Below are 15,558 nucleotides of genomic sequence, written 5' to 3' on the forward strand. Positions count from 1 at the left end.
CTAAAATTCAAAAAGTGAAAACGCATAATAGGACCCCTTTAAACTAAAATGTTGATAGAAAAAGGTAATCTATCTATTTACATATACAAGTGTCCCTCGCCATTACAGCCTCTCTGTATAATATAGCTAAAGGCTATATTTCTATGCAAATATACATATTCAATACACTATGAGAGGCGTATATAAAAAAAATTATATGAACAGATTCAATGGATGTGAACTGGCCTTCCTCTGAAATATCACTTTACCACTGCCACTATGGCAGTGTGAGCCATTACCGTATAGACACCAAATGGCCTATTTTACGAAAACAAAAGACATCGCACTGAACTAAAGGCCCACTCAGAAGAGCGATGATATGTTGATTTGTTTGCCATAAAACATGCTTTTTAAAATACATCCGGCTCTGGCAATTATACACCATCAATTTGATAAAGTACACAGAAGACTATAAAGCACAGAATATTTCGCCTCTGAGAGTTTCATTAGCAGCTCAACTGCCGTGTTTTATGGCGCAGACACATTTTAGGTCAAGAAGCGCTGCTCTTGTTTAGATCTAATCCCCGTTTAGCAATACACAAATTGATTCCAAATCTAATTATGCTCCAAAAAAATTATTATTATTTGAATACACTAGATTGAAATATTTACTCAGTATCCACTGGGTTGAGAAAAAATACAGATTTAAGTTTGCAAAAATGACAGGAAAGCTACAGCAAAAATCCGAAAAGAATGTTTAATGCTCTCAACTTACTAAATAGCTTCATTAGTGTGAGATGGAACTCGAATCCATTTCACAGTTGCACAGCTCTCCAATTACTTCGTCCTTATCGTTTCTACAATTAAGACTACTCAAGCTAGGCGGCTGGTGGCAAGGCGGGCTGCGGATTTAGCCACCATGATGAGAAGAAAGGTGAGGATGGCGAGACAAGGGGAGAGAGAACAGACTTATCTGGTGCAGCGCGGTGACATGTAGTGTCTTTGTGGAGGCAGAGCAATGGTTTGCTTAGGACTATCTAAATGAGATCAGAATATACAAGACAGAAAAAGAAAGAGAGAACAGGCTCTGCTCAAAAACGTAGTGAGCTGCTTATGTCGGCAACATTTTTACCTCATAGAAAAAATTTAATAAAATTATGTCATTATTTACTTGTGCTTTTCCAGACCCATATGCTGTTATATGTGTTTTATGGAAAACAACATAGGCATTTTTGGAGAGTAGTTACACAGATTTGACCATTCAACAACAATTTGCATGAGAACGAGTAAATAATGGGTTAACTGCTCCTGTGTCACAGGTGCAACTCCAAAAAAAGGTAAGCAGCATGATTATAGTTACAAAATAATAAAAAAAAAGCATTACATTTGCAGCATATTTCATGGAGACGGTAATGCATTGTTATGAGCTCAGTGAAAGAATTCTTTCAAGATAGCATATGAAGTGCAAGAAATGTTAATTTCTTGTATATAAAATACCGTTCAAATACTGTTCTCTCGCTCTTTTCTTTTTTAAGTCTCCTTATGCTCACCAAAGCTTCATTTATTTGATTAAAACAGTAAAATTATGAAATATTATAAAAAAACTATTGTAAATTAAATAAATTCTATAAAATAATTTGCAATTGTATTATTTTAATATCTATTAAAATTATATTTAATCCTGTGGAGGCAAAGCTAAATTTTCAGAAATCATTCTAATATGTTAATTTGGTGCTCAAGAAACATTTATTATTATAATTTGTGTTAAAAACAGTTGTGCTGCTTTGTGTTTTTGTTCAAACAAACAGCATTTTCTTTTACAAAAATAGAAATATTTTGTAATAATGTAAAAAAAATCAATTTTTTCAGGTTAATGCATCCTTGCTAAATAAAAGTATTAATTTCTAATAAAAAACAAAAATCAGTACAATTATTTCAATAAATAAAATTTAACGGAGAGTACTGATAAAACAGTTAATTGAAATTAGAAATGGAGTGTTCTATTCAATATTGCGTGCTGTGAAGTTTCACGTTTATACTGTAAGAAGCAACACACTCAAGCAAAACTCTATTGTAATCAACTGAGAGCAGAGTCTCCTGTGTGCTTTGCTATTTGTACGATGCACAGTTTGGAGTTGCTGTTCCAAATCAATTACTTATGTGGGTCCATTTTAGTTAGTATGCTTGCTAGATCTAGAACACAGTCACAGAGAGACAGTGCCTGTTCAAATAAATGGTTATTTAATGGTTTCTCAATTTAAATAACAGATTTTCTCTCAGATTTTCTCTCAAAGCTCCTGAACCAATGCTCCTGAAGATGGAATGAAAACAAAACTGAGCGAGAATAATGAGAGTATGTTGGTACCCAGATGGAGGGACAGAGTGAAATGACAGGTAAATCTGCAGAAGAGAGAGGAAAGAGGAAGCAGGAAGGACATTATGATTAATTAGGGTGTATTTGAGAAGGGAAAAGGCTCATATTTTCCTACTTGACCCACCAAACCATTTTACTGTATGGAGAAGTCTATAAACATGATTGTCCATTACATGAATAAATGGTGATATCATCAGGGCAGTACAAATTTCAGGTACATGATAGTTTTCCTGCCATTCCGGGAAGTGAAATTGCTCTGCTCTGCTCATCTGTGTGATGATACTGTCTTGAATACAGATACATGGTCTCATAGAAATACTATTAGCAGGTCCAGACAGAATAACCAGATTTTCTGAACTTTTATAGGGGAAAAGGTGAAACATAATAAGAAAACATGAAAAATAAAAGCTTGTGCTAAAAAAAAGCAAAATACTTAGGAAATATTTCAGCTGTTTTTATTAAATGTAATTTATCCTTGTCCATCACTTTATATAGATAAACACATTCAGATACAAACATATATACTATTTCATATAAATATTGACAAATTCACCACTAAATTTAATAAAACAGTGACAGGAGACCATAGGATGGTTTCAAACTAATTTTCAGCTCCATATGCGACTCAGTTCCACACAACCAGTCATAAGGGTAATTTTTTTTAAGATTACAAATTAGAGATTCAAATAGAGATGCAAAGAGCCTTTAAAGTTGTCCAAATGAAGTTATTAACAATGCATATGTGACCCTGGACCACAAAACCAGTCTTAAGTAGCACATGTATATTTGTAGTACTAGCCACATTGTATTGTATGGGTCAAAATTATTGATTTATCTTTTATGCCAAAAATCATTAGGATATTAAGTAAAGATCATGTTCCATGAAGATATTTTGTAAATGTCCTACCATAAATATATAAAAACTTAATTTAATAAGTTAAAACTTAATAACGTATTGAGTGTAAATTATCATTTTAATTCAAATTATTAAACGGATGACACCTTACTGGGTCAATAAAGCCCTCCCTACACCTAACTTAACCCAACCCGATACTTTATTTTGAACTTTTTTATTATTTCCTTCATTTTTGTTGAAAATAAACGCCTTTCCGAAGCAATATCAGATTTGAAAAGGGAGAAAAAAAAAGTTCGGTAAAAGGTGGGTTCAAACTCGGGTCGATCGCGTCAAAAAACACATGCCTAACCATCTACGCCCCTGAAAATGATATTTAATGAGCTTCTTTTTTCAATCTTGACGGTCGCAATCACACGTTGGTGGGCAGAGTTAGTGTAAATAGCCTTTGCCAACAAGGCAGGCTTTTTGCACTTAGTGTAAATAGACACTGCGTACAATGTAATGTTGGCTATTGCTACAAATATACCCGTGCTACTTAAGACTGGTTTTGTGGTCCAGGGCACCATGTGAATTGCATATGAATATGCAAGGATCAGGGGATGTTTATAACTTAGTCAATGAAAGGCATTAAAATTCTGTGGAAACGTTTGATCTGGTGCAGAATCTGTGTGGGCCGACCCATTAGCTTTCCATCTTTTCCAGCTCATGCTAATGACATAAGAGGACTGTAATGCAAACTATCTGCCATAAGAGTTTTTTTTCCAACATGAAAATTAAAAAAATGGTTTCTTATCTTCAAGAGAAATAAATCCAGTGCAAGTTGAGTGTTTTGTCCTTAAAAAGAGATCCTTACGGCTGCATTAGCGAGCTTTTCGAGACATGGGTAATGACATGTTTTTGAGCAGTCTGACTTAGCATTTGACTGCATTATAAGAGCACGTCTGGGGAAATCAGAGTCATGGCTTGTTGTGATCAAGCTTGTTGAAAGGAAGCCTGTAAGAGAGAGACGGAGGATCTGGCTAAGTGTGAGAGTTTTGAGGGACCTGAAGTAATTAATCTAGTCAGTTTTAAGTGCAGATGGTTTCTGCGGCTACGTGTGAGAGGAGAGGGAGAGTCAGGCTGCCCATCTCTGTCTTCAATTATCCTCCACTGGGAGGGCAGCGGCGTGCCACGGCCTGCTGGAGGTGCCGTACCGAGCCTGTGAAGAAAGCTGAAGAACTCTCAGAGTGGAACGACTCTTCACCTCACTCTGGTGGCTGTCTCTGCAGAGTCTACATATTATATTCATGAGTAAAAGTTACTTCTGAGAGGTTTTTTTTCTCCATCCTGGTTGATAAGGCATGCTATGCAAAGAAGTATGAAATTAAAAAAATGATAAGAAGCCACAATAGGCTGTTTGTTACAGTGATTGTAGAAAGATTGTACCACAGATTGTACTACTAGACAGAGGTATTCTAGAGCCACAACATGGAGTGCCTAACCCCGGCTGAAATGAGATAAAATCACTGTAACTCATGGCCTTGAATAGCATAATGCTTTTAGAAAATGGTCTCAACCAGTGTTCCCTCTAATTTATGTTCTTGCTGAGCAAAACCCTTTTCTATCAGGCAGACATTTTGGCCACCTGAGCAAAAACATGTTATACCAAAGTTTACAGTTGTAACTTGTAATTTGAACTTAATTGACTGTTTGTATTGATCTGACCCTAAGCTATTTGTGTTCATGCAAATTATTACTTCTTTAACAATTTATTGCTTATTTTTTTACAGTGCTGTCATGCTTTACCACAAAACCAAGTAAAAGTAAACAAACAAACTAACTAACTACATAAATATTTATTAGGCTCATAATATAACACTTTAGTATAGGAACCAATTCTCACTATTAACTAGCTGTTTATTAGCATACATATTATTAACATATTGGCTGTACTTATATACAGTAAGTACAGCTATATAAACTTTATACTTTATACGTATGTACTTATGTTAGGTATTATACAGTATACTTTAATACTAATAAAAGACATATTCAGCTTGACCATATTCTACAACCCTAATCCTACCTACCTAGTTTATTGAGGCTAAAGTCGTAGTTAATGGTTTGTTAATAGCAAGAACTGGACCTTAAAATAAAGTTTGGCATAATATAATGTAATGTAATATAATATAAGAATAGAATAGAATAATGACAATGGAAATTCCATCCATTATATAAAATAAGCAACCATTTGAAAGCAACAATTAAGTGACATGAGCTAGGTTTGAACTCGTATTGGTTGCATGAACACAACAGCTCAGATCATTAGCACATGCATGCTAAGAGCTAGGCCATGCCTCTAGGATAAGATTTTTATTTTTATTGTTTCATTTTCAAATGGTAAAACAACAACAACAAAAAAGGATGGTGGTATCATATTGAACATGGGTGCAGTGTATTGGTTAAAGGTCTTGTTGGGTAACTGAAAGTAGAAGAAAGGAATGATTGTCACACTAGAGTTTGTGTTGTAAATCCATTCATTTCAATGCAGAACATTTTAAAGCTAGGTATTGTGGAAGTGTCATTTCTGACTGACCCCCTTTTTTTGACTATTATTAAGTCACTATTGAGTTTCTGACACTCACAGCTCTGACACTGGTCCTCCTTTGGCCCCCAACAGCGTCCATTACATCCTCTGTGACACCTCTGACCTGCAACCAGGAAAGATGCAACATTTAGTGATCACAAGTTTCTGCATTTTAATAAAAGATTACTCAAACAAACAGTATTTATTTGAAAAAAAAAAAAAAAAACATTCACCGATAAGACCAGGAAGATCAGTGTCAATTTTGATTTGTGTGCATTCTAATCACACTATCCATATCATTATTCTATCACATTATTCATATACTGTCATAATGTTACGTCACAGTAACCGCGATCTGGATCATTCCGCTTTATAGGACGGAACTCTTTTCATCAGCACTGACCCTGTTCTGATGAAGTGGGAAAGAGTCGTCACTGACTGACAGAACAATGTTCTCCCTGACTCTCTAGAGCTCTGCCCCAGCGGAGATGGCCCGTATGGCTTTGCTACACTCATCTGCGGTGGCTGTTCTGCCACCCAAGCTTAATTGACTGTTGGGTAATTGCAGTGTGAGCATGGCTGACTGATGGAGTGTTGTCCTCTGTCCCTGTTCCACTTCAGTTAAGAGTAATTACACTAGTGGCTTACTCTCTTCAGCTACATGGGCCAGGCGCTTTTAACTATCTTCCCTTTTTAAACATAACTTTTTTTTTTAACTCCGTGTCTCGTTTCCTCTTTTTCTGCCTTAGTACTTGATTTCTGTCGTTCACTGTAAACTTTTGTGAGATATGGTAAGAAAGGGCTGCTCCATTGCCTTTCTAATAGCTCAGCCTAAATGAAAACTCAGTCTTAATTTCCTCACCATCTTACTATGGAAATTAGATGGTGTTTTACACTGTAGCACTACAAAGAGACAAAGGAGCACCATAAAAGTAATCTATACAATTATAATCTGACTTCTGAAGCCATATTACCATAAATAGGCCATGAGTCATACGGGCCACTTTTATGGTGCTTTTTTGAACTTTGAAGCTCTTGGTCATTAAAATGTCATTCAGGTTTGAAAATAAGGTGAGTAAATAATGCCAGAGATGCTCAAGGTTTCATTTGGTTGATTTTAATGTTTACATTCATTGACCGTCAAGATCATTCTATGCTTTTCCTTACTGCCCACACCGCTGCTTCTAACCTAATCTGAAGGTTACAAACATTGGAAAAAAGTAATTGATAAACATTGGCTGGAAGGGCAGGATTGCATTTTAATTGGTGAAAGGCGCATTGCTTATTCCCTGTTGTTTTTTTTGAATAGCCAATGTAAATAACCTCACTAAATAACTAAATAAAATCAATGAGGACAATCCCTCCCCCAAAACACTAAGAGATTACAGTGGATTACAAATTCAACACACTAGATTTGAAGAGTGGGGAGGCAAAACAGATAAAGAAGATTGATTGATTGATTGATTGATTGATTGGGTATAACGATCTCCAAATTATCACTAAAAGCTGTAAAAACAAGCTTTTAGTTAAAGTCAAAATTAAAACTCACCCTTATCTTGTCACTATATGCTGTTTAGTTTTATTTTTAAATACAAGAGTAGCTCATATTGACAGAATACAAGTTGCATAAAATAGTCCCATGAACTGCGTTATGGTGTTTTTAAAATCCTTTTTGGATCTTGACAGTTCCCTGGTTTCATTGTATGATAAAAAAGCTGTGAGTGTGTTTTCCTTTTGTGTTCAGAAAAATAACAGCACATGTTTAGACTGACATAAGCATACTAAATTTAAATTTTGGAGTGAGCTACAAATCCCCCCGAAAATATTATTTTGTCACTGTACAACATTTTTCTTCAGGATTCTTTGATGAATAGAAAGAACAATAGTACACTACTATTCAAAAGGTTGGGGTCAGTAAGTTTTGTTTTTCATTTATTTATTTTGTAAAGAAATTAATTATATTCTGCAAGGGCATTTCGGTCAAAAGTGACAGTAAAGACAATGTTATAAAAGATTTCTATTTCAAATAAATGCTATAATTTTGAATTTTCTAGTAATCAAATAACTCTAAAAACAAAACCACAGTTTCCATAAAAAGACTGTTCAGCAAAAACTGTTTTCAACATTGATAATAATTACAATAATAAAATGTGCTTGAACACAAAATTAGTATACAATAAGATTTCTGAAGTATCATGTGACACTGATGACTGCAGTAATGTACTGCATTAATGGCTGCTGCTTTGCATCACAGGAATAAATCACATTTTAAAAACATATTAAAATCCAAGTCATTTTAGACTACAAAATATTTCATAATATATTTTTACTGTATTCTGAATCAAATAAATGCAGCCATGGTGAGCATAAGAGACTTCTTTCAAAAACATCATACTGCCCCCAATCTTAAACAGTACTGTATTAACAATCCATTTTAGTATTGTCCCTCATTCTCTGACTGGTCAGTACTCACATGAGCTGCTGCTATTGGACGGCACAACCAGGTGATCGGGGCGAGCGGTTTTCACTATATCCTGCCAGTGGATGGTATCGGCATGACACAGGAACTTGTTCTGGTCCACATACACCCCTCCATTCAGAATTTCTGTTAAAACACAGACAGCAACAATAAAACACCACTGACTACTTAATGACTTATTTCAGCGGACACCTCTGAGCATATCGCTCCACTGAAGGTGACCTCGTCACTATCTTACGTTACACAGAGAGAGCAAGGTGAGGCTCCCTGGAGCACAAAGATAATGTATAAAATAATTTGATTTCTTCACTCAATGACTATTTTTGACCCTCTAGTGTCAGTACTGGCCTACTTCTAAGGTTAGTCAGCCAGCAATCCACAGTCAGATACAACTTTAATGGAACAGTTCTGTCAAAAAGGAATTTTCTAATCATTTACTCACCCCATGTTGGTCCAAACCTGTATGACTCGTAAGAAACACAAAAGGTGACATTTGAATAAGGTAAACATTTTTGGGGGGAATTACAATGAATAGGCACTGAAGTTTTAAAGCTTAAAAAGGACCAAAACTACCAATAAATTATAATAAATACATGATGTGTAATAAATACACAGGTATTTTGAAGACATACCATGGTCTTTTGTCAGGAACAGACCAAAAGTTCAAGCTCTTTTGATGTTCAGGAGTGTTCAAGTAACACACAACAATGTGAACAATTCATTCAAGTCTGATCTTTTGAATGAATTCATGATATGCGAGTCAAAATGATTAGTTCAGAAAAAGATTACATTTTTTTTTCTGTGAAACAACAGGAGAAATCTTGAATGTACTAGTAGCAGCTTTTTTGTAATTACAATTGGTACTGCGATTTTAAAGCTAAACTATCAATACTGTATATTATCATACACATAATTATCAAGAGTTCTCAATACATATTATGCAAGACATATACGTCCAAGTATATGGACATGATAAGGATTGATTTAGGAACAGACTGAAATTTCAAACTTTTTGATGTTCAAGAGTGTTTAAGAGATGAGATGCAACAATTAATTCAATTTTGATTTTTTATTTCAGTAAAATTGTGATATGTTTCATGAAGTCTAAATTATTATATTACAAACCTCAGTGACTCAATCCAGTCACAACTCATTTTCAGTGAACTATGACTTAATCTTTGGTCTGTTTATCACACAAAAATATTGCATGATGTATAATAACTCACACCTCTTTTTGAAGTTTGAGAGCTCCAGTCCCCATTCACTATAAAATGAATGTCAAAATCTCTCCTTTTATTATCCAAAGAAGAAAACACTGCAAGTCATACAGGTTTGAAACGGAATGAGGGTGAATAAATAATGGCATAACTATTCCTTGACACAATGGCTAGACGAATTAGACTCTTACTGCTATTAATAACCCTAATCTGTTTTTGTTTTGATTTTCTCTTCATTGTATTTCTCCCCACTTTCTTCCTCTCCTCTGAGAGACATCTACTCCCGGCAGACACAAACAGAGGGAAGGAAATGATTACATTCCCAGACAATGTCAGAATCAGATCCATCCTGGATTTGGAGGCCCGACATTCTGGACAGCAGCGCTAACAGGTTTGTAATTTCATATTTCATCTGCAGGGAGACGCCTCTCAATCCTTTGCCCTAATATGCATCATACATGGATCACCGGATTTGGAGAGAAATCAATCTGTTGTTCCCCTCCCCGTGTGTTCACGGGTGAGACATCTCTGTTTGGGCACACCAGATGACAATGAGCATTATGATCTTAACGTGTCTAGAGTAATCCTCACTTGCGTGGACAAAAACACTAGGGAGCTTATACCAGATTTGCATTACTTACTGCACTGGGTTTCTCTTTCATGGCTACAGGAGATTAGCCGTGTGGCAGAAGAGCAGATGAGACGTATTCATAACCACGGGCCATCTGAAACTGATAATAGCCTAACAAAAGCTTGATTAAACTGTACTCCATGGATGATTGGAGACGGTGTTATTGTGTATTCCCCCTCTCTCTACAGGGCATTGAGAAACCTGTCGCTCAATGGATAAATTCATTTTAGCGTTCTCTGCATCTGACATGCTGGGAGGTGCTGAACGCAAATGTCTTGCATTATCCTAGAGGCAAGAATCCGAAAAACAAATAAATGCAATGGCAGAACTCAGCAGGGGTCCTCAGACGGCCCGACCGGTTGAAGGAGACTCATGAACGCTGTCTTTCTCTGTCTCTACAGATGATTTCTCTACAGCTTCACTGAAACTTACCGCATATATCAGATAAAAACACCAGAGGGAAGAGAGAGCCCACAACTGAAGACTACAGAGGCTCAGTCAGCACCTATTATGTTATAATATCAAAACATTGATCATACAAGAGAAGACTAAACATTAAAACAGATAATGCCATTTGTTTACAAGCAATATTCATTGAAAAAGTTGTGGCTAAAGCTAGTTGCACAAGCCCATCTAAATTATTAACTTCCTTACTCAAAGGTCCAACATTCAAAGCCCTCTACAAAGGCATGATATTTCCTGTTGTACTTCTCTTCTCTTTTTCCCCTATTTTGTCTGTGGAACACAAAAGATGGTATTGTTTTGTCCATATAGTGACAGTTTTATTTTGGACCCCACTGACATTCATTGTACAGAATTTTTTTTTTTAAATAAAAGCATTCTTCAAAATATCTTCTTTTGTGTTCAAAAGAAGAAAGTTAGTCATAAACCATGTGTTTAACAGTTAAACATTTATAGATTTATATTTAACATTTCGATTTGATATTTAGATTTAGATTTAATGATTATATTTAAGATCTTCATTTAAGTTTGGCATTTACATTTAATATTTATTTATTTATTTATTTACCCCTATACCATAAAAATCACTTGATAAATCTGGAAAATTAAGCCACATTATCACCCTAATCTCAGTTTCTCAGCTGGCACAGATTGTCAGGCAAGTTACCTGTATCAAAGGACACAGCTGGAGGGGTAGAAAACACACACACACACACACACACACACACACACACACACACACACTGGCAGTCTAGATGCCAGCACTGGCGCTGGGTTCAGTAAAGTGTGTTCCTTTTGGCTATCATGACAGCTGGTTTCATCTGAATGACTGTTTGCCTTGTATTTGGGTCTGTAAAAGCTACAGATTCAATTTTGTCTCAAATGAAGTGAAAACATTAATGTCAGTCATTGGGAAACGCTGTAGGCTACATGCACACACACCATTGTGTCAAACCTACATACTTAAAACATGCAAGAACTTGAAGCACGTTAGAGTAAAATAAGTCTTGGCTCTGTTCCAAAACCTAGTGAGCCGCCTTACTGTATTGCTTACATAGGCAGCATCCTTTTAAGGCAGCACTCGAACTGAAAAGGAACATCATAAGTGACTGATTTGGAACACAACTCTGTGCATTATACAAACAGGGCTTCTAATGTGAAGCACACAGGAGACTCGACTTGATAACTGACTTTAAAAAAAATTAGCTGTTAACATGTTAATAAACTAATGGCATGAGATTAAGCATAGCATAAAAAATACATAAAAACACATTTTAATCCATTTTGAATTATAATGAACTATTTTCTACTGCTGTACTTCAGTGTTTAATGAAATAAAGCTATTGTAATCCGATATGTCTGCCAATGTTAATTGATCTTGTCACTTAGTTACTGTGTGAGCAATATTGTATGGGATTGCCATCTCTGAGGATAAACTAAAGATGCAATGTACTTTGGTGACACTTTATTTCGATAGTCCACTTTAGACATTCTACTAACAGTAAGTAACTTTGCAACTACATGTCAACTAGCAGTCATTAGAGTATTAGCAGACTGTCTGTTTAATATCTTCTAGCACTTTATTTTGATGGGTCCACAACATACAACATACCGAGTATGAGAAACTTTGAAAGTGTCAACTTATTCTGCTAACCCTAAACCTACCCTACTGAGAGTTAGTAGACATGTAGTTGCAAATTAATGAGAATTAGTTGACATGTAGTTGACATGTAGCTAAAAAGTTATTTATAGGTAGTAGAATGTCTATAGTGGACTATCGAAATAAAGTGTAACCTGTACTTTTATTAGAATTGAGAATATTAAATTGAATCTTACCTTTTGGAACAACCTTTGAACAAGAATATGCCTATAGCTATGTTTCCATCCACAAACTTCTATGCACATGTTGGGATATTGTATGAAAACTGCTGAATAGAAATGTCAAGATGCACATAAAATCTTAAAATGCACATAAAAATGTATGCACTCAAGTGAGGTATTTTTATCCAATAAGAAAACATGTGCATAAACTATGATGGAAACACGTTTACTGAATAAAATTGCCAATTCGCAACAAAAACTCATGTGACTTGCCTCAAAAGATTAAGTGATTGGATAACCAGTGTGCCAATCTCATCGCACACCATCTCAAATGTAGTTTTAATAATTCTGAAATTCCTGAGTAAAAGTTCATCATCAAAATTATTTTATATAATTACCTACCAGAATTGTCACATGATTACGTTTCCAAACATTAGGCATCCGCCTCCAAACACAAACATAACAGTATTTGTTACTGCGTTTTGTCTGCATGCATTAAGACGCAAGTCATTTATTATGTAGCGGTTGTAACTTTCATTTTTATTATTGATACTTTGTGCCAGCTTCCCAGGAAGTCGCGATTTTGTTGAGCACATGAGAAGGAAACATTAGGGTTAGGGCTTATTTGCAAATCTGACAAAAAATATTTTAATTTTCCACACAAGTTAAATTTGCAACTTTGGATGAAAACATAGTTTACAATGGCTAAAAACGCTGTGTACGCAAGCTAATATAAATACTAATAGATAATGATTTTTTTTTTTCTGGGCTTAAAACAATCAGTTTCATTAACTAAATGGACCAGAACAGGACATCATGGCACCAGCGGTGCAGTATGCAGTATGCAGGATCTTTCATTAGGTCAACTTGAACTAGTCAAGCGTCTTCTTTAACAATCACCTAATCCAGTAGTTCATTCACTGTAACACTTCCTCCATAAGATGACTAAGACAATCAGGCATAGTAATGCCCATCTATTCATCATAGAGTGCCAACATCACCCCAGCCTTATGCCAGTCACTGCCAGCAGTCTGGCTCTGCGTGTGGCACAGAGGGACTGAGCCTGGCAGGGCTTATGAGGAATGATATGCCAGACTGTGCCAACTTCCACTGCCGCCACTGTACAAATAGGTGATCTTCTGCACCATCCATCAAAGTGAGGCTCTGCACCACACAGTCTGGCCTCTCCAGCCGTGTTACCAAGGAGATGCTGTCTGGATAAAAAAATGCAATGAGTAAAGTTGAGCAAACAACGAGAGGGAACACAGAGTGGTTTTTCTTTCTGATGAGGAGAACAAAAATCGCCCTGAAACCGACATATCAGGACTTTGTGAGAACAATAAACACTTCGCGTTTTAATTGTAGTTCAACCGAACATTATTGTTCTTTGCACCATTGAGGGTGATATCTGTCATGCTGTCTTTATTATTTTGTGAGAGTGAGTGTGCTAAAATCAATGCTAAACAAGACCTAAGAGAGAGAAACGACAAGACTTTTTATGCATTCGTACATATCTTTCACTGGAAATTTGAAGATAGTTTGTCCCTCTGTGTCCAATTTGAGAAAAAATGCAAGTTATTCCTTCCACGTGCCACTTATCACAACTGACCAATTCAGAAATGACTCAAAAGCAGACAGATAATAGGTAAATAATAGCATTTATAGAGCCTACGCCTGTCAGAGACAGGAGTGATTTCTCAGAAAAACTACCTGAAATGGTTTTACTACCTGACAGATACATTTTAGTGGTATCGGTCAAGTAGAAGGGACATTTTTTGGTCTTATTTCACAAAAAAGTCACTTACGGCACATAACGATTTGTTCTACCTTCTGAATCCTGATTGCTTACAGATGATAATGGCTAATCTTTAAAATCAATCCAAACAACCTACTTTCTATGAATGCTTCATATAATCCTATCATAGTCAACAATGTCGGGATTTGACCCATGGGCAATAAAATGTAATAAAATCAAAACTAAAAGAAATAAAAAAGTGAAACTAACAAATGAATAAATATGACAGAAAAATCTATATATGACACTATATTGACTATAAAACTGATTATTTGATCAAAACTACAGTAAAAACAATAATATTGTGAAATTATTACAATTTAAAATAACCTTTTCCCCATTTAAATACATTTTAAAATGTAATTTATTCCTGTAATTTAAGATGAATTTTTAGCATCATTACTCCTACAACAGTATTCAGTGTCATGTGATCTTTTAAAAAAATAATTGTAATTATCAATTAATTATCAATCTTGAAAACAGTTGTGCTGCTTATTTTACATTTGTAGATTTCAAGATTCTTTAATCAATATTAATAAATTTAAAGCTCAAAATAACAGCATGTATTTGAAATAGTAATCTTTCGTAATATTATAGCATGTCTTTACTGTCAATTTGGATCAATTTAATGGGTACTAGCTAAATAAAAATAATAATTTCTTTAAAAAAAATCTTACTGATCCCAAATTTTTGAACCATAGTGTGAAAGCTCAAAGCTGTGTACTGTTGCTCACTTACACATTATTTAGCTACAATAATAAGATGGGCTTTCTATGAACACCCTGGCCAAGGCCAGAGCAAAAGAGCCGCTCACATAAATCTAGAGAAACAGGGGTGGCAAACTAGGAATAAAACACAGACAGACTCCATTTGAATTTAATTGCACTTTTATGTATTTAACCACTGACCTGAAAAGAACAACGGCTTTAATTTAACTACATAAAAGCATTTATGAGGAGATGATGCCGCAGGCGTTCAGGAGAGAGAAAGGGGGAAGGTGCGGACCTGTGCGGGAGTAGTTCAGCAGGCATCCGTGCCACGCTGGCTGCGAGCAAATGCACTTTTAACGAGACACTGTTGACATTCAAGCATGAGTGGCCACGGCAGGCAAAGCATCACGGGAGCCTACTGATGGCCCATATGTGATGGGTGCTGACAGCAGAACATGTGTTCTACTGGTTACGTGTGTCTGTTTCGGACCTTGGAATTCATCTGAACCAAGGACCCTCTTGTAGTGCTCAATGCATCATTTTTTTTTTTTTTTGCTCAGACTGTGGAGCGACAAAGACCAACTCGATAACAACTCTTGAAAAACCAATGACAAAGGCAATAAATAACAGGCAAGAGCTGCATTGAAATAAATCCCTTTCAAATCCAA

General features: G+C 35.7%; 1 protein-coding gene across 1 annotated transcript in view; it reads right to left on the minus strand.

Moving 5' to 3' along the window:
• The window catches only part of LOC306877176 (receptor tyrosine-protein kinase erbB-4-like), a 387,678-nt gene that overhangs the window by 121,157 nt on the left and 250,963 nt on the right, over window positions 1–15,558 (minus strand). Inside the window, exons 4-5 of the mRNA XM_079428753.1 lie at window positions 8,249–8,380; window positions 5,834–5,899 (exon numbers count right to left, since the gene is read on the minus strand). Of these exons, the coding sequence (XP_079284879.1) occupies window positions 5,834–5,899; window positions 8,249–8,380 (198 nt within the window). The remainder of the gene's footprint in view (window positions 1–5,833; window positions 5,900–8,248; window positions 8,381–15,558) is intronic.

This window comes from Barbus barbus (assembly GCF_936440315.1).
Source record: "Barbus barbus genome assembly, chromosome: 11".
Classification (NCBI taxonomy): Eukaryota; Metazoa; Chordata; class Actinopteri; order Cypriniformes; family Cyprinidae; genus Barbus; species Barbus barbus.